The sequence below is a fragment of the Alligator mississippiensis genome, chromosome 9 (assembly GCF_030867095.1).
Source record: "Alligator mississippiensis isolate rAllMis1 chromosome 9, rAllMis1, whole genome shotgun sequence".
NCBI lineage: Eukaryota > Metazoa > Chordata > Crocodylia > Alligatoridae > Alligator > Alligator mississippiensis.
Window position 1 is genome coordinate 70,916,337 of NC_081832.1, and position 24,350 is coordinate 70,940,686.

General features: G+C 39.4%; 1 protein-coding gene across 4 annotated transcripts in view; it reads right to left on the reverse strand.

Moving 5' to 3' along the window:
* LOC102559843 (core histone macro-H2A.1) overlaps window positions 1–24,350 on the reverse strand; it is a 55,845-nt gene that overhangs the window by 3,359 nt on the left and 28,136 nt on the right. The window contains exons 4-8 of one of the 4 annotated variants that reach the window (XM_006262176.4): window positions 24,139–24,336; window positions 21,587–21,694; window positions 11,763–11,853; window positions 7,954–8,043; window positions 3,561–3,735 (exon numbers count right to left, since the gene is read on the reverse strand). In XM_006262176.4, the coding sequence (XP_006262238.1) occupies window positions 3,561–3,735; window positions 7,954–8,043; window positions 11,763–11,853; window positions 21,587–21,694; window positions 24,139–24,336 (662 nt within the window). Of the gene's footprint in view, window positions 1–3,560; window positions 3,736–7,953; window positions 8,044–11,762; window positions 11,854–13,449; window positions 13,550–21,586; window positions 21,698–24,138; window positions 24,337–24,350 lie in introns of all 4 variants that reach the window. The other 3 variants (XM_006262175.4, XM_014597591.3, XM_006262174.4) reach the window with 3 other exon arrangements.

Consider the following 24,350-nt stretch of genomic DNA (forward strand, 5'->3'; position numbering starts at 1 on the left):
CTGCTCTCTAAAGAAATGCAACTGCACAGCTATTTAGCAGCAAACAGACTTGAGTGGCAGATCTCAGTAATGTTCTTTAAGGCACTCCTGGAACACAATGGTGACAAGAGTAGTATAAGAAGCTAAACAGAATGCAAAAAAAAGATTCAAAATCCTGCACCAATAAAGCATCACTAAATTCAAAGAGAGAAAGATTAGGCCCTAAGAAATACTTTATTTCTGAGGACATTTTACAAAGCGAAGGAAAGAGGTGGGTGTTTTTGATTTTTTTTATAGGCCCTCATGAATTTAAACAAACTTGAAGCCAACATGGTAATATCAGGGTTATTGAGATGCTCACACCCTAATAACGTAAAAGAAGACTTCTACTTACAAACCCACTACATCATGATATTAAGTTATTTAGTGTTTGTTCACTTCGCAGAGGTGAAGCCAAATTCCCCTCTGGTATTAACAGATGTATCATTTAGCACCAGCTAACAGGAGCATTGGACTCTCATTACATGCTGCAAGAAGCAGGAAGACAAAAGGCAGCTGCCTGCATCATGTACCACTTTGTACTCATTACCTTCTTATAAAATGTATTCTAATAGCAATTCTGATATGCTGTCTGTAGAGAATACCTGTGATTTCTCAAAATGGATGATATGACACAGCACATATTGTTCTCGTCTCAGAAAACGCCTGAACTTTCCTGGCTTTTAACAACCATAGTGTGAAATAAAACTTGAGTTTCCACAGCTCATTTCATTGATCTAGGGAGGATCAACCTTGTAAAGAGGTGACCTACTGCTCAGGTAGTACTGATGTAGGAGCCACTTGCTGCTTAGTAAGGAATACAACCTGTTTCCCAGTTTTTTTTTTTTTGGTTGCTTAAGCATGCTACAGTCTGGCATAAGTCAGAGAGGCCTTCTGGCTGCTAAGGTACAGAGCAGAGCAGCCAGGCATGGCAGCATCAAGATCAGGGGAGTACAGGGAGCACCTCCTTAAGGGGACTTTGAAACATTGCTGTACCAGCTAGCAGGGTATACCAAACTAACTTATGGCCAGGGGTTCGAGAGTGCCTGGTTTGTGAGTGCTCAGGGAGGTTTTCACATTGCAAACTAATTAGGTACACATAAATCAGTATGGTACAAGAGTGACACGGTGCAGGGGAGAGGCAGAGTGTTGACCAGAGGCTGCTTTTGGAGCTTCTGGTACGAACAAGAGCTACTTGCACAAATTGAGTATTTTAGTGTAGTTTCTGTAAAACTTCAGTTTGAGCCTTTTGCCAAAGTTGTGCACATGCAGATTTATGTCAGAACCCCTAGAAGATAACCCACTATGAGAGGGTGAATCTGTGTTCAAACCTGAACCTCTAGCACTTTTCTTTCTTGCTCTTCCCCCCTGCCCTTGCTGGAGTGAACTTTTGGTCACCTTTGCAAAGCACCCTTTGACCTGTGCTCTTGTGAAAGTTAGTGTCGTTGGGCATTCAGCCCACTGGATGCTGCGAGCAAGCTCTGTTATTTTCCCCCGATGCACAAAATGATTTATTTGAACTACCCTCATGTAATCCCATTCCTCAGCCATAAAAGAGAATAGAGCTGTTTACGTGGGTTTACTGGGTGATGTCTGTTTGACAGATGTCGGTACCAGAACAGCTGTGAGCATGTGGTGCCTTTGGCATTTACTGTCTTTAGAAGCTTTAGATTTATATTTTAAAACTTTTTCACTCCATAAAACAAGTGAGTTGTATTGACAGACTATATTCTATTTCACAGAAATTCATTTATGTCCCAAACAGCCCCTTTACTTAAAAAAAAAGGGAATGCATAAGCATGTCTATGCCTGCCATGTGCCAAAGGCTGTACTGTACTCTCCTCTTTTAAAAAGTACTGGTCTCATCAGCTTGAGTACAAGTTATGTGCTTACGCCAAGCTGAGACTAACCCCCCTCAAAATCTTTTCTCTCACTCAATTAGGTTTCATAATTTAACAAGAACCAGAAGACCTTTTCATTATTTTTAACAGCAATATACTACTTTGTAGCATTGGCAGTGGCAAGCCATCCCACCAAAAAAACACACACGATGCTCTGTTTAGTAAAAAACACCTTCTCTGCAAGCACACTTTGCAAATGCTTGCCTCCACAACATCTCCTACAACTTACATACTATTATCTCCTACTTAAAATGGCATAGGTCACCAACCAATATTTTTGGGCCAGGTACGACAGAAGTCTGTTACACTTCATTAAAAGAATGATAATTTACATTTCTATAGTGCCACTCAACCCAAAGGATCCAACAGTGCTCTACACTATATCATATTGTACTGTATATAAGGATATACAGGAAGCAGTTTACCAGAGATACACAGCCACTTCTGAAAAGCAGCAACCCCCCGTGCAGCATAATGACTAGAAGTAGGCAGAATCTTATTCCCAATGATGAACAGTGAACCTGTACTGCTGAGGTAAATTCAAAGGAGCGTTTGTACAGCGTATGTAGAGCCAGCTGGTAGAAAGTGGCATTGATCTGGCCTTCTGTGACCTCACGCAACAACCCGTAAGGACCCAAAAGTTCAAAAGAAACCCAAGAGCCTCTGATTTAGCCTTGATTCCATATTCAAGCTCTTAAATGAATGAACCCGTATTAAAAAAAATGGGCATCCTACATAACCTATACAGGATACAGAAACTAATATATAGATGTCTATTTTGTATTTTTTTAAAAACTTGGATAAGACTTTTAATTGCTCTGCTGAAAAAGTGCTACAAAATAAATGGAATAGAATTCAATTTTTGGACATCACTGGAAAATTAGAATTGACTGTGCCATTCCTGAGAAAACACATATTTCAAACACAACACTTAGGCTGACACTAAGACTACAAACAGAAGTAGCATTTGTCCCAGAATAAACTATTTTCTCCCAAGACAAAGTGCTATCATTCAGATGTCCATGTCCATTGTCCTAGGACAAAACTTAAAAAGTTTAATGGGACAAGAAGGGACATTGCAAAGCTCATCTGAACTGTTATCCTGGGATTGCTTTATTGAATCGATGGCAGAAAAGCAGCAATGCATTCAGCCGCTCACTAAATCCTGATTAGAAAGGCAATGTGTATACACACTAATCCTGGGATATTTCTGTTCCAGGATGAACACAAGCACTACTTGTCCAGGGACGAAAACAATGTCTGTTCCTAGCCTACGCCATATCTTTGAGCTATTTTATGAATTAACGATAATAGCATTAACTAAACAGTCAAGCTTGATAAAATACACTCCTTTTTGCCATGTTTATTTCCTAAATTTTTGGGAGGCTATTAAAATGTATGCACTCTTAAAAACTGCATTTCATCAAAATCAAAAAGTGCATTAGGATCAGCAGGGATCCGTCACGCCTGATGAAGTCTGAGTAGGGATTCCAAGTATCACATACTGATTGACCAGATCTACAAGAAAGATCTCAATAGAGTAAGTGAAAGAGAATAAATCAATGTATGGCAGTGAGAAATGTGTATGAGCAGCTGATGGATGTGGTGGTCTACTGGAATAGATCTGCATGACCACCTTACCTGCCACTGCCAATTGAAGGAAATGCAATAGACTTCAGCTTCTTCTCATCAGCCACAGCCAAGCAGTTCTTCACTGTCTTTTCCAGCAGCTCTTCACATTTGTCTGAACCCCAGCCTGGGCTGTTACAGTGGATCACAAATTTAGCAGGCAGCCCATGACCGGCACTGAGAGCCGCTAGTGAGAAACAGAAGATGAAACTTAAGTGCTTTCGGTTAAGGATTAAGAACAAGTGCACATGTGGAAATGTGATTAAAAAAACAAACAAATAACAGGCACTACTATAATCCCAACATATCTTTTCTACTACAAATCAAGTAGTCTTAAGAAATAACATGATTACACAGACTCTGTGTTTTGCATTTCCTACTGCACTTTGTTGTGGTAATTGGAAAATTATAGCTATAATAGATCTCAATGAACAAAGAGCAAAATCTATGGTTGGCAGCTAAGAAAAGACATAAATGTATAGCGAGGATTTTATCCAGTTCTGCAATGTATTATTTTATATAACAAGAAGAAAGATACAGTGGTCTGTCAGAGTATAAAGGTAAGGGTACCATTTTGTGTTAATTCAACTGTTGAGCTTGAGGAAGTGTCAGGATGTTATAACTTCTGATTAACTCATTCTCTGTGACTTTTAGCTATTCAGTGTTAAATATGCAGCTTATTGAGTTACGTTTTGATTAGACCACAGCCCAAGTGGGATGAAACAGAAGGAAATGATGATGTACCTAAACCGGTAGGAAAAGCTGCAATCTCAGCAAATTATACAAGTGTCTTCATTTATTTGCAGATAATATGGGACTTTATTCCTGATTTAGTATAAGCAAGTCTATTTGGTTTACATTTCAAGACTTCTGGATTGATGATGTTCCTTTTCAATTTCTGTGTTGCATGTGTTACTGGTGATGGCTGACATAATGGCATTTTCTAATTTACCCCTCTCATCAAATACTTGACAAACATTTGTGCTGTATGAATTTAGTGGACTTGCAGTGTTTGATATATACATAGCAGGCATGATCTTGTACATGCCAAGGAACTGAAGAGGCCCTTTTTATAATGCTAATCACACAGTGTCCCCCACCTCTGGCATAATGCAAGGTGGACATAAGGATACTCTACACGTGAACTAGTGACTACCAGTCTCCATGCCTGCAGACTGCAGGGACAGCTCCCACAGTTTGGGAATCTTTTTCCAAGACTTAAGGGCTGTCTTACTTACTGCTGGGCATCGGGCTGGGTTCAGAGAAGGGAGCAGACTCCATACTCTCCGTGCAGGAGGGACTGTCTATTCTTCACCTACAATTGTGGGGTTTCATATAAAAATCTGCTATCTTGGCCCATTTAAAAAAAATGTCCATTCATACTCACTTCCTAAAACTCAGAGGACACCAGTTGGACCAATGTCCACAGACATGCAGCTGCAAATTCATGCCCACAAAACTGTGGGTGCAAAACAGGAACCTGTGTCTAGGAGCAACACCAGGAAAGGTGACAACTGACTAGAAATTCTTTATTCCATGCTGGAATGGTTATGGAGCTGTTGGTTATTAAAAAAAATGGTGAATAACCTCAAAAGCCTTTTTATCACACGTGCCTATTATCCTGCAGGTGCTGCAGAAAATAGAAGTTGTCGGGTGGAATTCAGACTGCTGGTTAATCAAAAGCGTAAATTTTAAGGGACAATGGAAACCCAAGCATTTATACTATTGTGGGCTGGCAGATCCTCAACAGACTGGATAACCTCCATGCTAAGCAATTATGATCCGTCATTATTTGCATCCCTGAAGTTGGCAGGTTCAGGATAGATCATAAATCCAGGAAAAAATCTAATAAGAGCAGCTGACACAGCACTAGTCAGATGTAGGATTTTATGTATGGTGAAACTCTGAGGTGGCCACTTACTGACAAAGTAAAATACTGTACTGATATGAATCACTGGTTTCATCGTCTCTCAAAAGGAGGGTGCCTGCTGAAGGACCTATGGGGATTCTCTGGACAACAGGTCAGCAACATATGGCCCATGGGCTGCATCCAGGCTGTGGAGCCACAAGACCTAGCCCAAAGTGAAGGGTTTTGCTTGTGCCCATACCAGGACTAGGCAGTGAGAAGCAGTGCTGAGGCAGGGCATCTTCCAGCTGTGCCCAAACTGCTGCCACTTCTCCCAGTCCCTGCTCTCTGGCTGTGGCACAGGTGCAGCTCCCAGCAGGCCAGGCAGCTTCCATCTGTGCCTGTGCTGTAACCTGGGGGGTGGGAGGATGGCAGCAGTACAGACAGTTTGCAGATACCTGATCCTGGTTGGAAGCTGCACTTGCAATGGACCTGGGGAAAGCAAGCAGGGGAGCAGCTTCCCACTGCCTGGCCTCAGCATGGGCATGAGGAAAGCCCCCTTCCTCAGAGCTGGGTTGTTCTGACCATGGCTTGTAAAACATTGCCAGCTCCTGCTTTGGTAATTGCCTGGAGCTACTGTTATGTATTTCAAATGAAAGTGCTTTGAAAGAGGAAGTGTTTTACACAGTTTTCTATAACATTTATAAATGCTGCATGCCAACCTCTACTCCAGGATAAGGACCCTGCTTTAGCCCCTGCTGGGTTAGGGGAATTTCCAGATGTGTATGTGTTGGGATGGGAGAGAGAATCCCCAGGGGGCAAAGGTATTTCTTTGACTGGAGCCAACTATTCTCTGGGAATCATCCTGCTGGGAAGAGAGTCCTGGAGGGACACTTTTACTGGTCTAACAGAGAGACTTGCCCTAGTGTAGGATTGCAAGGCTGCTCCCTTGGGTTTAGGGGAGTGGAAAGTAAATGTTCCCTCTAGTCTGAAATTCTGTTTTGAGCAAAGCGGGCCTGGTCCATGTAGCAAGATGGTCAGTCAGAAGATAGTGTTCTGCCAATTCTATAGTTTTCTCCACATATGAACTCTTGCTAATAAAATAAGCATTGCATGTAAATGTATATTTCCATGCTTGAGTTTGGATAAATAAGGAAAGTCCAGAGCGCGTGAAAAAAGTGAAAATAAGCACCATGAGTAAACAGCCATAAGTTTTCCTGTCATATTCCAAGGCTTACATTTTTTCCTGGGTTTACTCAGCATTTATTTTGTAAACTGCATGTACTCTATTTAGTTTTACACTGTAAACACAGATGGCAGAATCAGAGTTCTTTATTCATAACATATATCAGCAAGTTTACAGATGGCCTAATATTATGCTTTATCATTTATCAAACTTTATTGCTCATATATTAGATTTGTTCAGATGAAAACTGATAAATTGGACATCAAACACTCAAACTTTTACAGAAATCACACTGGTAGAGAAAGCACTGAAACGATTTCTCTAGGTAGCCTGTTCCAATGCTTGACCACCCTCATAGTCAGAGAGTTCTTCCTAATCTCCAACCTAAATTTCCTCTGCTGAAACTTGAGGCCGTTGCTCCTAGTCCTGTCCTCTATGGCCACAGAGAAAAGCCCATCTCTATCTTCTCTATAATCGACTTAGAAATTTTCAAGAGCAGGTTGGACAGACACCTGGCTGGGATGGACAGGAGATGCGACTGTGGGATTGTGAATTGGATACCATCATGTTTTCTTGCCAGGGCAGGGGGAACCTGATCCTGGGCTCCCTCTGCCCTGGAAAGAAGCAAGCTACTACAATTGGGAGCCCCCTCAGCTGGCTGCAACAGCCTGGGAGCTCAGGGTGCACATGGGTCCCCCGGAGCTGGAAGCTCTAATCAGCTGACACGGCTCCCAACCACAGGGATTCCTGGCTATACATTCAATTAATGGCATGATAGCAAGCAGCTACAAAGTTACTACACATATTTTGTAGAATTATTTTGCAGATTATTCCTCTTTTTATAACACCATTAATTGATTGAACATGTGGCTGGGTGACTGGTTAATCATGCCTTAAGAGTAATGTGTAGGTGGGGCCTTCGTCCCATCAAGGTCATTAGAACCTCAGTATAAAACACATGCTTTGCAAGAATGGATTTAAAAACAGGCTTATGTGCTTTATTGATTTGGATGTTAAGGAACAAAGATATCCTCTAGTACACACAGACATATGTGCTGATGTATGCTTATGTACATATACATACATACACACACACACACCTTGATACTTGTTTGTGAAAAAGGATGATTTTTTATTTTTTGCTATTAAATTAACGCTCTACTTTGTCATCGTATGTGTGTGGAATCTGTGATCTTTCATTTTTGATAGGGGGTCAGATAACAACTAGAACAGAATCACTTATGCAATTGCTACATTAAAATTCACAGCCTCCGGGTGTGACTTACTTGCATATAACATGCAGAAAAACTCAGTTAAAAATCCCAGAGCCTACAAAAGCATCATCAGTAAGTTTGCAGAGATTTAAGCCTCACCTCCTGCTACTTCCAAGGGCCCGTTCTTTTTGCGAAGCTCAATGACTGCCTCCACAAATTCTTTGCCACCTTTCTTTTCCAAAGTGCTTCCTGAACAAAGACAGGTTTTACTTTACTTTTTCACTCCTAAAGCAGAAACATGATTCATCCTTTTATGTGGTCAGACATCCTAGATTTTTCTGCCCAAACATTTTTGGGGACTGCAAAGTAAGATCTAAACCTTTTGGGACTTCACAGTTAGCTAGTCAGTTAAAAAAAATAAAAAAACAACAACCCCAAGCCTCTCATTTGTATCCCTTTGCTGACCTCACTCTCCGATTTCAGTGTCAAGATCTGTGCAATTACATCCCTGGTTGCCTTCTTACTGCAGAGCACCTGTTAGTGTGCAGTGTTTCAGGAGAGGGCGCTCCCTCAATGCTGCTTGAGGGTTCAGCATACCTTCCCTTAGGACTCATTTCCCCTTTCTGTTATAACTTGTTTTTAAAGAGTGATTTGCCACAATAAGAATTTGAAACTCACCTGATCTTGGTCCCTGACCCCAACAGGTGGCACCAGGAATGAAACAGTCTCGTGAGTGCAGCGGGCTGCTTTACTTGGTAACTGCCCAGATTGTTGAGCCACCTTCAACCAAGAGGAAGAGCCTCAGAAATAAGGAGAATCTCGAAGGAACATACTCCTCCAATGAACTTCTCTAACTATTGCTAAGGAGCTGGACACTGTCGCTCCGGGAGGAAGAGAGCTGTGCAGTGTCAGGGTAACACAGGGGGTGTGCTTGACAAAGGCAGTCCAACACTAAATGGTTTAGATCTTATTTTGCAGCTCTAATTTTATATGTTAATAAGAAAATAGCCCAAGAAAACATTTTCCTAACTACTTAAGCATCCCAAATCATTTTGCACTGTGCATATGAATAATACAGGTAGGTAAAGTAAGAAGCAGTGCTATCAGAAAGCTTGTGATTTGAGATATTACTTCTGAAAATTGATTTCCAAAAATCCAGGACTAGAAACTCTTAATACATCTAGACATTTACTTGGTGAAACCCATTCCTTTTACTGGTCAAGAAGAAAAAACTGTTGTGTTCTGATGGAAGTGCACATATATGCTCAATGAAGCCTCTGCTTTGACATCATTATTACTTTCCTGCTCCCCCCCCACCCTGCAAAAAGTTAATATTAAAAATATTTTGGAAACAGTAACTGAATGCATTATTTGTATGCTAACTTCCTGGGCTTACCTCTTTTTTTTTTTTGTGAAATGCAGTTCATTTAAAAAAAGAGTGTTGGTAGTTTAAAAAAAAATGATGTATCCCATTTTCATTAGTCATGATTACTTAGCACTGGGAGTTTTGTTTAAGCATGCACTGAAAGTTCCAGACCTTGTAGGCCCAGGATTTACCTTGTTTACCGTACTCATCTCAATTTTTCAGTATTTTGCTCTGGGATTATTTTCACACACCTCAAAATTTTTTTCCTGATTAACTCCATAGCTCCTCAGAAGCAATCTGGACTGCTATGTGATGAGGTGAACTCTCCATCATCAGAAATGTTCCAGATGGCACATTTATAGCTCTGCTTACAGAACCAAAGAGACTCCTATGAGTGACAGCTAGCTGGGGGAGAGTGGGCAGGTGCACAACCTGACCCGAGCTGCTGGTGAGGATTAAGCAGGATCCCTTTACACGCCTGCCAGGACAGAGAGGGGTGCCCTTTGCTAAGCCTATTTAAGAGGCATAGCTAACACTGCCCTTGTGCAGCCACCTTCCCTTGGGCATGTAGGTGTGGGGGAAATGGGCTGTTAACTCAACCGGTGCTGAGTGCGGCCCTGATCCTTTGAGCACAAATGCAGGAGAGGGCTATATAATTAAGTCTTGCATAGAATTTATGATAGGAAAGATCTGTTAGATCATCCATATTAGTTAGAAATGTACCAGGAAACAGGACTTCCTTTCCTTCTGCTGGGCATTTGTTTATTGTTAAAAAACCAAAACCACCCCCCAGTAATTTATTTAAAATGACAGTTTCACTTTTTACTTAAGAAATTTGATTTTCTTCTTGTAGAGCTGAGAAAAAGAAAAGAAGTTTTCCATGTACATTAACACTAACATCTGCATTCATTTTTTAATTAAATTCAGTCTCTTCTTTAATTGATAGCAAGGCTTGGAGTTTAAATTCATACATTAATACTTTGCTGTAAATTAGCTTCATCTTAAAAAAAGGACACATTGCATTTAACCTTCTTCCACTATGTTAGTAAAGTTCTTGAATGTCTAGCTTCACAGCTTCAAGGTTAGTGGCTTATTTGCTCACAGGCATAAATGTGTGTCACTCCCATGAGAATAAGATCATTATCTCATGCTTTCCAACAGGCATTGGTATCAGTGTTGAAAACACAGCCCAAACAGAAATTTAGGCTTGTAAAATGTTTAGGATAAGCCCACAGTACATTTATCAGTTAGAAAAAATGTTCAGCTGGGTAAACGTTAATCATGTGAAGCTAAGCATTTGTGCACCTTTATTCTTTCTTACAGCAGTCGGGAGGGAAATGGAATCTATGCTAAATTACGAGCAGTGCAGCTCTGATATAAAGTTTCTTTATAGGCTACTTGCAAAAGCAGCTCTTCAGCAAAGGTGAAGGATGAGTCTGTTAGCTAACGGACCCTCGCTGACTTCAGAAGCATGTTCTTCAAATACAGAATACTCCTGCATTTTCCTTCTGATGCCTCAAACTTCTTTTTAATTATCAAGTCTGTGGCCATACCAGCTCAAGCTGTTATCTCCTCTGCTCTAATAAACTAAGAAGAGTTGGCTTGGGCTGGGCATTACTTGGAAGGAAAATCTTTAGGGAAAACTCAAGGTGGTGTATGAAGTGCTGACAACTCTGTAAGGGATACTCTTCACTTTAAACAGGTACTGAAATAATGTCCCAAGCACAGGGGGCACCATGTGGATGATGGTGATTAGGTTAAGATGAAATGTAAAACTAGGCTGTGATCATATGAACACACCCTTTTAATAAGAATGGGTTACCACTCTTAGCAACAACCTTTGCATTCAGTCCAAATTACAGGTTACACAACTACATTGTTTGCTCACGTTTTCTAGGCACTTACAATAAAATTACATCCAATACCCTCTGAGGGGGTAACACACTGCTTTGGAAGTGCTGGGATGAAAAGTTATAAACAAACCGGATTATTAAGAAAAATACAGAGCTCTTGTGTCATGTTGTCTGCCATACCTTTTCATCAGAGCAGCATGTAGGCATGTCTGAATAGTATGTAACAAAGTTTTGATGTGTGTGCACGTAAATATAGAGATAGCTTACTAGATAATAGGTCTATATGTAAAGTGTGACAAAACTAAGTACTGAGTTTCTGAGTTTAGAAATTCCAGATCGGCTACATCCAAAATGTCAGATGTGAACATCTCAGACTTGGCAAGGACTAGAATACTGAATCCATGTCAGAAATGTAAGGGTTATGGATTGACTTTGTTCAAAGCTAGATGTTTACAAAGCCAAAACAAGAAACAATCCCATAATCCCCTTTTATTAGGCACATGCCCGCACTGCACTTCTACTTCTTGCATTTCAATTTGGGTGGTGCATTCTAATATTGCTTTTAAATGTCTGATTTGACAATGCAAATCAGAAGGGCCCAACTTTGCACGAACTCATTTCTTTTTAACTTCAGTCAAGACTGCTGGAAGTGAGAAATGAATGCAGATCTGCATAGCTACGGCAAGCTTGTTGCTGCTGATTGACCATGCACACACATACAAACTCCGCAGCACTGAACTTTCCATTACCTACTTCACCACCGGTGTAGAAGTCAGAGTTTGTCGGGTGAACGACAGCATCACTGTCGATCGTGGCAATGTCAGCCTGTACAACTTGCAACTACAACAGGTAAACAAATGTATATCAACCACGTTGGACAGAGACCCAGGGCAGGCTCTACATTTATACATGTACCAACGGCCATGTTTTCCTACCTGTACAACTCCAAACCTGGCACCAAAGGAGTTTTCTGAGTTGTGTGTGCAGGTGTGTGTAGAGAAGGCAGAATGGGGAGCAGGAGGGGAGGACGACGACATATTTAAATAAATGTTAAAATGACAAGTCAAAGCAATCACGTGAGATCATTTCTGAAGCTTTAAACCAGCTAACACCCCATTTCATTTTGAAGAAACCTATAAAACCAGTACCCCACAGAGCATGACACTAAAGTATGCAGTCTGCTTAAAAAAAAAATTCTGGATCATCAAACCAAACAAAATAACTAGTTTCTCCATTTTGTCAGCATCAATAAATGAGATGGCCTTACAGTTTTATATTTGCAATTTCCCATCATTTTGTCTGCTTCTAAAACAGAATTCTCTTTCACAATGAGGAAATGTTATATTTGTAGGCAGAAGTATGTGGTATTTGATTTTTTTAAAGCACAGACCCCAGTAAGATTCTGAAATTTACATTTCATCCATCTAATTATATTGTTTCAAAGTCACTTAATTTTTTTTTTTTTAATAAAGCTCGATGGTAATTATTTTCTTCTATCAATCTGTTTATTTGTTTTTAGAAACAAGACAGATGTCTGGCCAAGCAATGTGTAAAAAAAGACGTGTATATTTTGGAAGGCTCAAGTGCCTTCTTAAATCTTTTTCCTGGTATTTACACATATACATATATTTATGAAATGCAGTGGTAATGGAATTAAATTTACTTTTCCATGAAGGAAGTCTGAAAAATAATGAAAGTAGCAGGTATAATCAAACAAATATTAAAAACGGTTCACAGTCCATAAGATGTACCCAGGCTAATACTTTTTTCTAGTACATGGACTTATGTGAAAGAGTAATATTTTATTTGGAATGGACTGAAGCCATAAAAACCATACACCATGCCCAGTAATATATTTTCAAGTTTTACGTTACTATAAAAATCAGCATTTGTTCTAGCTGAATATAGAGGTGATGGAGACGGGGAAATTTAAAACATCATAAAAAAACAAGCTACTTGATCAAATGAAACATGAAACTAAGGCATGGCCATAATTTGGGGGGTATTTAATTATCTGGTCATGCCTCTATACACACTTCTGTGCCTATTTTAGTGAACCACTAAACATAAGAGATTGCAGGAAGAATGGAGAAACTTCTTATTTTGAAATTAACCTGACAAAGAACATTTTAGTCCTCAAAGAATCCACATAAGAAACCCCCCCAAAGTAACTAACAGTCACGTTTGATCATTATGGAAAAGAATTTAGACTACATCTAATTTTGACTGCACTCAACTTGAAGACAAATCACTAACAAAAGTATATATACTTAGATTTGGTGCATATTGTGCTTCTTAGGTCCTCAAAAAAACAGGACCTGGAAGATGGCATAAGAATTTGCGGCCTAATTTTCACGTCTGAAGCTTGAGAGAATAAATTCTGGGTTCCATAATTTTCATGTGACTGTTAGTTGTGTGAACCCATTCCCCATTTACCTAGGTCATCTTTAAGGTCAATGTCAGCATTGGTAGGATTGATAATGGCCTCCACCTCGAAGCCGGCTAAATTACTGATTTCACTGTGAATAAGGTTCAGCTGAAAAGAAAAGCATGAGGTGGGAAATAACAGGACAGCTGGGAAATCACAGAGAAGCTGCAGAAAAGTGAGCTTTGCAACACAGATGGAGATAGCATCACTGCAAACAAATATGCAAAATAAAACATGGGTCAAAGGGTTATTTGTCAAAAAAAAAAATCAAATTTCAAACACAAGACTCAAACATTGTTCTGGACATTGAAAGCAAATGGATATTCTTGTTAATGAGCTCTATTCTAGTTATAAAATTCTCTGGAATTTCTGTGTTGATGTGGGAAAGGGACAACCATCTCTTCCTTCCCCTTGAACTCTTGGTACAAAAGGCACTCCAATGACTTTTTAAGCATCAGCTTGAGTAATTAATTCTTTGTATGTCAGGATTTTTCAGTTCTGGAACCAAATGTGATGGTTTTAACAGCTCTCCTTTTCTTGTGGAATCCATTATATGTGAAAGTGATTTTGAGGAACTGGAAATTTATGTCCAAAGGCACTGTCAGTTCTAAAAAGGATGAAGCACTTTTCCTGCGGAAGTCTGCACTTTGGTAACTTGAATGTTTTTTTGCCCGTCTCTAAGCCACTTTGGTGGAAGTGTTGGTGAAGCAGATGAGTAAATGTAAGGCTGTCTATTTTCTGTGCTCCTGGCTTATGGTGCAGAAATGTTCTGCAAACCAGCGTAGTATTTTTAGGTGCTCTCTTTTACTCTCAAACATTTTCCCCCCTTTGCGTCAAATATTTCCAGCTGCAGTTGGTAAACCATGTCCATTTATGCTTAATCTGAGACCACTTTTTATGGCAACACTTATTATGGGATTAGGATTTATCACTAGTTTGTAGTTTGGTTATAAAATTATTAGCACGGACATCTGGAGATTAACCTTATATTTTATCTTTTTTTTTTAAATGATACCATTATTAAGTGACATGTTAGGGAATGCAGGTTATAAGATCTAGCTACATACTGTGAGCAAGGTTTATGAAGTATTATATAAAATCAAAAGTCATGCTCAAATGAGAAATGCAGACTTGTCAAGGATGAAGAATTGAAGTTACAATATCATACCAGGAAGAACATTTTTTTGGAAACGCTCGGTGGTGCATTCTGTTAGTGCAATTTATTCATCACTGACAGCAAGTTTGGGAGTCTCATCCTAGTCCACATCACAGAAACCACTCTGTACTATGGGGCCATTTAATAGGAGTGTCAGATTGCTCATGACAGATCCATCAGAGTAAAGAGGCCAGTGAGGACTGCAGCACGCTGACAGAGCTGCATGATGAATGCCTCAAGCCACACTGGGCGTTTATATACACACTCTGGGAGTTGGGGGGAGGGGTTGTGCTTTACTTATGGTGGCTCTGAGAGCTGCTCTAATTAAAGCACCCAGAGCAACTCATGTATCAGCGCCCCTGTGCTTCAAAATGGCAGCAATGGCACTTTATTTAAAGCTCATCAGACAAGCTTTAGATAAAACCCCCCCACCACCCTTTTGAAGTGCAGGGATGCCGATACATGAGACATGGGAGTCTGCTGGAGTGCAGTAATTAACACACTCTAGCAGATTTGATTAATTAAGTCTGCTCCGACATGCTGGAATTGCAGTGCATCAGAGCAGTCTCCCTGCTCGTGTATAGGGGGACATTGCTCCGGAAGTGGTAACAATTCTCCAAAGCCTTTGATTTTTAAAAGCATCAATTTCTGTTATCAGTTAAAAAAAAAATTCTGTTTTATCATGTCCAGAATAATCAGTAAATTTGGAAAACAATGATCTATCTGTAATCTCCCGAGTCATCTGGTAGGTGACAACAACAGCGGATGACAACAGCAATGTATATTATAATTATATGTATGGCTGCAATTGGGAGAATTCTGGGCATACACTTAAATGGGGGGGAGGGAGGGGTTCAGTAGCTGATCAGAGGCAATTACTTAGAAAGAAAGTTCTTTTCATTCAGAGTGGGTTTGATACGAAGTTGGAATGAATACTTTAATATAATCAAATGCATTAAAGCACAGTGCTGGGTTGTAATCCATATTCCAGAATTTTTACAGCTCATCTTTGCATATAGCTTTGATTTGCGAAGATGGAAAAGCCTGAAACCACCTCTGAACAAGGGTCCATAAGAGTGACGTTAGCATGCAACCATGTGGATGCTCCAATGACGTAAACACCATGTGCAAACACGGAGAAAACTTTCAGACTACAGAACACCTACTGGGCTGCCCATGCACAGGGGAGCCATGCACCAATGAGGGCCTTGCTAAGGCTACAGATTGATCAATGCTATGTGCCTGTTTCTGGACCAAAATTTGAACATGATGACAGGCCATGTGAAGATGACTCCTGCTTATCTTCCCCATGTGTATGAAAGTTAATTTATTGAAAGGGAATGAAAAATAGAAGTTTTGATATTTTAAACCAGTTTTCCAGTATTATTGAAAATCTGAATGTCCAAGAGTCATTAGAGATGGACAAAATCCATTTATGAAATGTAATGGAAAGTCTTCACCGTTTCATTTTATGTGTTTATGATGCTACTTTTTTTCCTTTTACAATGGCAAGTGCATCCATGATTGTTTGCTTATTTTGTGTGTGAGAACTGTAATCACTTAATAAAATACTCAGTTTAACTCAGATTAGCGTGCTTTAAGATCGTTTCAAATACGGGCCTATTTTTGAGTTTGTAATGAAATGTGGAAAAGCTTGATTTCCAAATAGCTGTGAATCCTTTAAAGGCTCACACACCTCTAGTTACTCACACAATCCAGTCTGCCTTGAATGTGATTACAAGCAACTGCTGTTTAAAAAAAACCCCAAACCAATAAAAGTTGGTTGTATCCATTAAAATAAGAAGTTGCTCATATGGGGATTTAAGCTGCAATACGGGTTTAAGCATGTTTGTTACATATAAAAGTTAACTCCTTTTGTTCCTTAATTCCCAGTTGGGTAGATTTTCCCTTCAAATTCTATCCATTCCAAGCCATTTTGGATTTTCAATTTTGAATTCCCTCTCTATCCATACATTTGTGGGATTTGCATAGCACCCAGTTCTGAACGTAAATTCCAATTTAATTATAACACAATCTACCTGAAAAACCTCCTTCATCCATTGCCTTAAGCTTATGCAGCAGCAGACATTTTTTGGGTTGAATTAGGCTCTTATTGTACAGTGACAGCTATGTAATGTCCACTTACAATAGAAATTAAAAACACTGGTTGAGAATTAAATCCTCTGATGAGAAGTGGCCCAGTGTACTGCCTAACAGTGTACAGTATGTACTTTGGAGAACAGAACTGATCCATAAAGAGAGGACCACATTTTTTAAAACAGCCACAAATTACACTAGCACATGCTTCGTTGGCATGTACTTATTATCTAATGTTTAAGGTTAGAAGAGCTAGTGTGCGTCTGGTACTTACCCTGTCTGTAGCACTTAACATTTACAAGTATCACTGGACCAAACCTTGGCATTCTTATTTCAGTTAAATTACTTATAAAGTCATGGAAGTTTTCTTGGCCTTCAATTACTTAGCAATTCAATTTGCACCCAAAAGTGGGGATGTCTATTATAAGGCAAGCTGAGATAACTGAAAATACCGACCCTGATACTTCTGACTCAAATTTTCCAGTCAGCATATGTTCAGCAATAACTTTGGAAGAAAAAAAAGAAATCCAATTTTGAACACCTTTGGTTAACATACAAAATAGTCATTCCAGATCCCCAACTGTCTGTAGGACACAAATTAGAATAGATTAAGTCTTATAAATACTAATAAATATGTTTGTGTATGAGGGCTTTCTTCTCCCTATAGGAAGATCCCTGCCATTTCCAATCTGAAAATCTTTAATTTAACTGCAGATTAGTAAAGCTATCTAAATATTTATGCAAAACATAGTATCCAGCTCTTACATATTTTTTACCATGTTTTCAGCAATCAAATCTTCTGGGCAGATTAGATTGACAGAGAGCACAGTTCTTAAAAGTAAAACCTTTCCCTCTTGCAAATATTGAACCAGGAAATGGACTTTTTTCATATTAAAGCCTCATGGATGACAGAGTAATAAGAAGTCTTGCTTTCTCCGCTGGGCTATCAGGACCTGGATTTGCACACCTACTAGACATACTGGAAAGGTGAGCAGGAAGACTGAAGGTAGTATGCTAATTGTAGGGAAAGGTTTTATGTTTTGGATTTTAAGATTTGTATAGTAAGTTTTTAATTCTTGTTAAAGGCACACAATATGAAAGGTGAAATGCATCAAAATCAAGCCACAAATATTTCAAAAAGAACCTCCATTAAAGCAAAGACGGTTAATATGAATCCTTTGCACTTTAGTGCTTTTCAAAGGACCAGCTCAAAATGATTCTCATCAACACATGATGAGACTTCCTATCACCCCTGTGAGGAAATTTGCTTATCTCTTTTTCAGAATCGGAGACTGAGGTGTAGAGACATGAATGTCAGTGACAAAAATGCCAGGAATTCAAAACCAAGAGTCATAACTCTCAATCCTCTATATTAACCACCTGAACACTTCTCTTAGTATATGGTTGACCATGAATTTTGAGCTGTATTACTTTTTTGTACAATATCCCACAATTCTGAGTCTACAATGACTGAAGCAAAACCAGATCACTCCTTAGGTTTCCAATAACTTTATGTGAATCTTTCTTTTAACTGCTTATAAAAAAAGGAAACAATCTTTTCTCCCCAGACCCTCTGAAAATACTACACAGTGAGAAATTTTAAGGAATCATAATGTTAATCATACTGCTGGACAGTATTTACTAGGGCTGTGTGGAGCTCCGGTCCCCAATTTGATTCAGCAGAGGTTCGCCCCGATTCGGTGGGTGACTCTCTGAATCTGAATTGAATCAAGAGACCCTTTAATCTCTCCAAATCAAATCAGAACCCTCCAAATCGATTTGGAGAGATTCGACAATTTGGACATAGACACAGCTTTAAATGTTTTTTCTACAGACCTCAAGGTACCAGGTGCAGCTCATGAATGCCAAGATAGTGGAGTGGATGGAGCCTCCCACAGGAGCGCTGGGGCGGGAAGCAGACCCAGAAGTGGGCCAGAAGCCCTTCCAGTCCACTACCAGGTCTGCTGTGGAACAGGCTGGGCCCCGCTCCGTGCCCCTCCGGTTCAGTGACTGGCGCCTTCTAGGTCTGGAGGGGCACCCAGGATCCTCCTGCGGCCAATCGCTAAGCTTGGGGACGGTTGGGGGGGCACCCCTGCATGCTCAGCAGCAGACCCAGAAATGGACCAGAACTAATTCTGGTCCGCTTCCAGGTTTGCTGCCAAGCATGCAGGGGCCCCCATGCTCCTGTGGGACAAACTATGTGCCCTAGCATCACAGCATTCACGAGCCACGCCTGGTACCTCAAGGTATGTAGACAAATTATTTAAAGCTACATCTATGTCCGAATCACTGAATCTCCAAATCAGCATCGAACCTTCAGATTGGGATTCAGCAGGATCGAATCGGGGACAGTGATCCGAATCAACAAATTGAATCGCTGTCCCCAATTTGGGCCAAATCCGAATCGAATACAGACGATTTCACACACCCCTAGTATTAACCATTGTTTAGCATAAATGTCTACTGTTTTAAGAAAATTTAATTCACAAATGCAATTTGACACCTATTTAAAGCCCCACACCAAAGCTTCAGATTCTTTCCTGAAATGGGGTATCATACTTGGCTTTAGATAAACTTTCAATTATGAGCACCTTTTTAAACAGCAATTGCATCTATAACTGACTAAACAGAACAGTTTAACTAAGTACAGTCAGCAACTTTAAAAAAAAAAATGCATTATCGCTATGTAATCTATGTAATCTGTAAAGCTCTCAGAAAAAGGAAAATGGTTATTTGAATGTCCATCAGTAAAACATCATTAGCAACTAAAATTAGGTCCTGGTCTGTTCAACCTACTTGCCCTCTTCAGTTTAGACATAGCAACAGACATACTGTAACAATACCAACCATCAGCAATTTCTTATTTTGCTCATGCACAGTGTATCTAAACCATGCAAGGTGAGAAGCACACTCTTGTCCTATCAATTCTGTGAATTCTGAGGGCTCTCAGAGTCTGGCCCACGATCCTGTTTGACCACTGGGAAAAATCACATAGCGAGGCACACTATAAAAAGGAAATTCTAGGGAATGGTTTTGAAAATATTCCTTATGATCAACAGACAGGCTGTATGATCCTGTCTGCTTGATATATGCATATGTTCAAAGACATCATGTTCTTAGTCACCACTATGCAAATGCTTTTTTCATTTTAAACTTCCCACATGCTTACTCTTACAAAGAATGCATTCAAAACCAGGATGGTTTGTAAAGAAAAAAAAAAAGTGTTTTTTCCAAGGAGAAGCATCATCGAAGTAACTGATTCATTATGTGTCAGCTCAAGGGAAGTAGAACTGTTGCGGACAGTAGGATGTAGGGAATTCTTTATTTGTTAGATATGGTATTTTCTATCTTTGCCTTTTGCACTAAAGTCTCATTAACTTTAATGGCAGTTTGTACCATGCAACTAAAAGCAAAATGTGGTCTTTAATGGCTGGTGGATTTATCCTCTATACTTCAGCAGAAGTGCACCTTTCATCTGGGGTTCTTAATTAAAGGAGCACAAGCATCCTATTTACATACTTCTGATCTTTTGTGTGTCTGTATATGAAGGCAGAATGAAACCTGCCCGCCTCCTTGAGATCAGGGGAAGGTATGAAATGCACTTGGGGTGGATGGCCAATGGCAGTATACTCCTCAAGGTGAAGAAGGAAGCCACTGAGTGTGAAGTTCTGGGACCACTAGCTTGCATCCCAGTGCTAGACATGAGGGATGATGGGAAGTAATATCCACAAGGCAATTTTAGGATTCATATAAAGCAACAGAAGGGACCACTTATCTCAGGTCTGTGACAGCATGGCATGAATTGATATTAAATTATTCTTATGGTAACCAAAAGGAATTCAAAATCAGTTTCAAAAGCCTAAAACTGCTTCCTTACAGATACGATAAACTTTGGATTTGAATTAACTAAAATGTTTTCAAGTGTTTCAAAACCAACACTGCAGAACTAGCCAACTAATGCAAGCCAAAGCCATCTCCAAAATGATATTCTGGCCTGGGTTGCAAACTGCACATAAGACGCACAAACTTTTGGCAAATAATAAAATATAGTTATTTTCATGCATGTTAAACTTAGCAGACAAGCTGAACAATGATAAATGGAATACAATCTTGATACGAAATAAAAGTGAGCCAAGAGATGCATTCCACAATGGGACAAAAATGGTTCATTGCTTATGATTTACAATAAATGACTTGGCTACTGAATGATAAAAGAAAGATGTAGCTTTACTTCAAAAAAATTTATCACATAAGAAAAAGATGTGTTTCAAGATAAGAAACTAGTTTAATTTCTTGAATTAAATGCCTCTTTAAAGTGATATTTTTGCTTTAAACCTCCCCCAACTCCCAAAGTATATTCACAGGGAAAATAGGATTGATGATATATAGCTTTTCATAAAAGCGTCATTCATTATTGTACAGCATTAGCTTTTATTAAAAAAAAATCTATTATAAACAAATGGCTTAAATAGGTTTTGATAGAAGCTTGTAAATCATTTATATTGGCAATAAAGTGGGCTGCCCTTTAGTAAAGCCATTTCATCCTTAGCAAAATTTCAGCACTGGCAGAAGTTTAGCTGTTACAATGACACTGTCTATGAATAAAAATGTTGGAGGTTACAGACTGCAAACAGAATGTCACTGTGTCTGAACATGTGGTTATGCAGGCACATGGAGACCCATTTATAAAACACAATGTTTAAAAATGGTTTCAGGGGATTTCTTTGTTCAAGGACTAAAATGATGCTCCTCAAAGACCTGTTCAGTACTGCACATGCACATGAACTCCATTGCTGTTCCCAGCGATGGAGCACGGACTGGTTTTGGGAGGGGAAACTCCCCTAAAGCAACACCACAAAATAGGGATTGATTTATCAAATGCACAAACATACCTTCTGGCCCAGGAAAAGGCTTTTGGTGGACAGGACTGTGAATCCATCTGCAGGGGTTCCCTCTGTTGTGCTGTCAGCACTTGCTGATTTGCTCACTTCTCCTTGCTTCTTCTTGCAAAAATATAGTTTATTAGTTTAACTAAGCACGAGATGGAGAGTCTAATACACTGATAAATATGTCATGCCATAAATGCAACTGTATTTACCATGAGATAAATTGCAAACTTCAGCTACGAGACTGGATTCTGTTCTTCAGTTTCTCATGCAATTAATATTAAAAGGAGGCTATATGTGTGCAAAAGTTTCAATGTTTCCATGTCTACTTCAGCCTCCGTTTGCTTATTGCACAAATTAGAGAACTGAATTAGAGAACTGAACAGTCAAACTATAGAAGAGAAATTTGAACAATGTTCTAAAAATGTTTGTGCATGAGAGCAACATACTTATTTGTGCATGCAAGTGGAGGCATGCCCTTGGCATTCATAAGAGCAAAATTGGCATCTGTCTTAATGTGAAAAAATGGAAAATTCACAGACATGTTTTTAAACACACTTTTGAAATCAGACCCTTCTGGGAACATCACTAATATAATTCTATTACCTGCATGCCTCCTGTCTCAGGTAGAGGTTAAATTCTTTTTAAAAGCAATTCTAGGTTATCCAATATTACCTTCAATAAACATTACAGGGTTTCTCCTTTTTACCTAACCAGATTAGGTAATTGGAACAACAGGTGTTTGGCATGGATCATTTATTAGACAAGAATTAGAATGGTACAATTCTGAAGGGCTGTTAATGAGAACCCTGGTAGCTACTGAAGTTGTTTCAACTCAACAGCTGGAAACAGTGTTGATCTTATTCATTTTAATTTCAAGTAAAATTAATCACTGCAACTAACATAAATATGTGGTACCTCATCAAACCTGATACATCAAACCTGTACTTGGGACACTACTGTGTCTTCTATGCCCCCCCCAAAAATATGTAACATAACTGGTGACTAACAACTGAAATGGTTTAGATGCAGGAGTATGTTTTGTTTCTCAAAGCTGTAGCCATGCTTTACATTATACAAATGTTTTGCAAATTAGATTTTCATGGGTCCTATTTCAATTCCCTGGGAGTTTATTGTTAGTCAAATACTAGTGTATAGTAAGCAGACAATGCAGTTTGTGTGGAAGAAAAACAGAACCCTACAACAGACTTCCTGCTTTTGTAATCAACTAGGAAAAAAAATCCAGATTCAGGGAAATTATTAGCGCATGGTTATTAGAAGCTCTGTGCTCCAAATGTCAGCTACTAGGTGGACTATGAAAAAAAAAAAAGAGTCCAAAAATGACTTTCCTGAAAAATCAAGAAAGTAACCCACAAACGAAGCACACAGGACTGGCTTTGTTGAACACAGTACCATTTCAACAGCAGCACCTTAACTGCAGGTGAACTTTGAGCACTCATAATTTTAGCAAGCAATGTATTTCACAAACACATTTTAAATGCATTAAATGTTGGTTGTGTGGCACCCATGCACAAAAGAAATTCCTAATCTCTACACATCAGAATGTGGGGGGTGGGGAGGAGGAGGTGAAGGGGGAAATATTAAATATAAAGTTTTCCCCAATTTCTTTAAAACACGCAAACAAAAAAGAGAGCATATTACAGTTGTGTTCCATTTCAAGTCTTCCCCCCTAGCAAATTTTGAATGAATTTAAGTAGTCTTTAGGAAATGAATCTCCAGCTCAAGACATAGAAGAATCCCAATTATAGCAAAATAAAATTGGTGAGTTAAAAGAAGAATATTTGTAATATTCTGGTTTAGCTAACAAATCTATTCAGTGAAGCTAAATAGAACATAATTTTTCCACTACAGAAAGGGACTTAACTGCCTCCTCTAGTAAAAGGCTATCTCTGTTTTAGAGAAAGAACTAAACTCATTCTTGAATTTCAATAAATTCACTGAATAAGGAAAATATTATTAAACCTGTTTTGAAAACAAAATTCCCTGGAATATTATGATAGACTTTGTAAAAATGATAGATTTTGTTAGTGACAGACATTATAAAATGGGCAAACAAATGTTATGCTTTTCTTAATACTTGTAACTGCAAAATGCTATCATTCCAATCTTGAAAGCAGCACCCAAATCCTCTTTTTCTTAGTGCACACATTAATATTCTGCGTACAGACCAAGTAACTGTAAGCTGTCCCTCTGCCCCAGTGTTGACACCGTACAGCTGCTGCTAGTGAGACTTCTGGATCTACTAAGTTCTTTGAGAGCCAGTGGCTGCAATTCCACCCTGCTACGACCATACTCTCCACTTCTCAAGCCTCTAGAAAGGGTTAAGTTGCAGTTCTTGAGCTTAGCTTCCTGTACAATAAATGTGTGCTCCTTTAGTGGACTCTCCGGACACAAAGTCAGGGTGATGCTTGGCCTTTAATACTCCTTTGGATAAGCATGGAGATCAGTACCCCGGGCTACCCACTGACCAGGAATATAGACTTTAAATGATACCTTACTCCTGCCCTGCGAGTTCTGATTGGTATAGATGACTTTACCTTAGACTTCCTTGCTCCTTTCTTGCCTCCCGCTTTCTTTGATACAGTTTTCTTCTGTGAGGGAGACTTTGCCTTCTTGGCTGGAGGTGGAGTGATGATGGCTTCCAGTTTCCCTTTGGATCCCCGCTTCTTTGCCAGCAGCTCAGGGTGGATGTTTGGTAATACCCCGCCACTAGCTATGGTAACACCTTTCAATAGCTATGTGCAAAGAA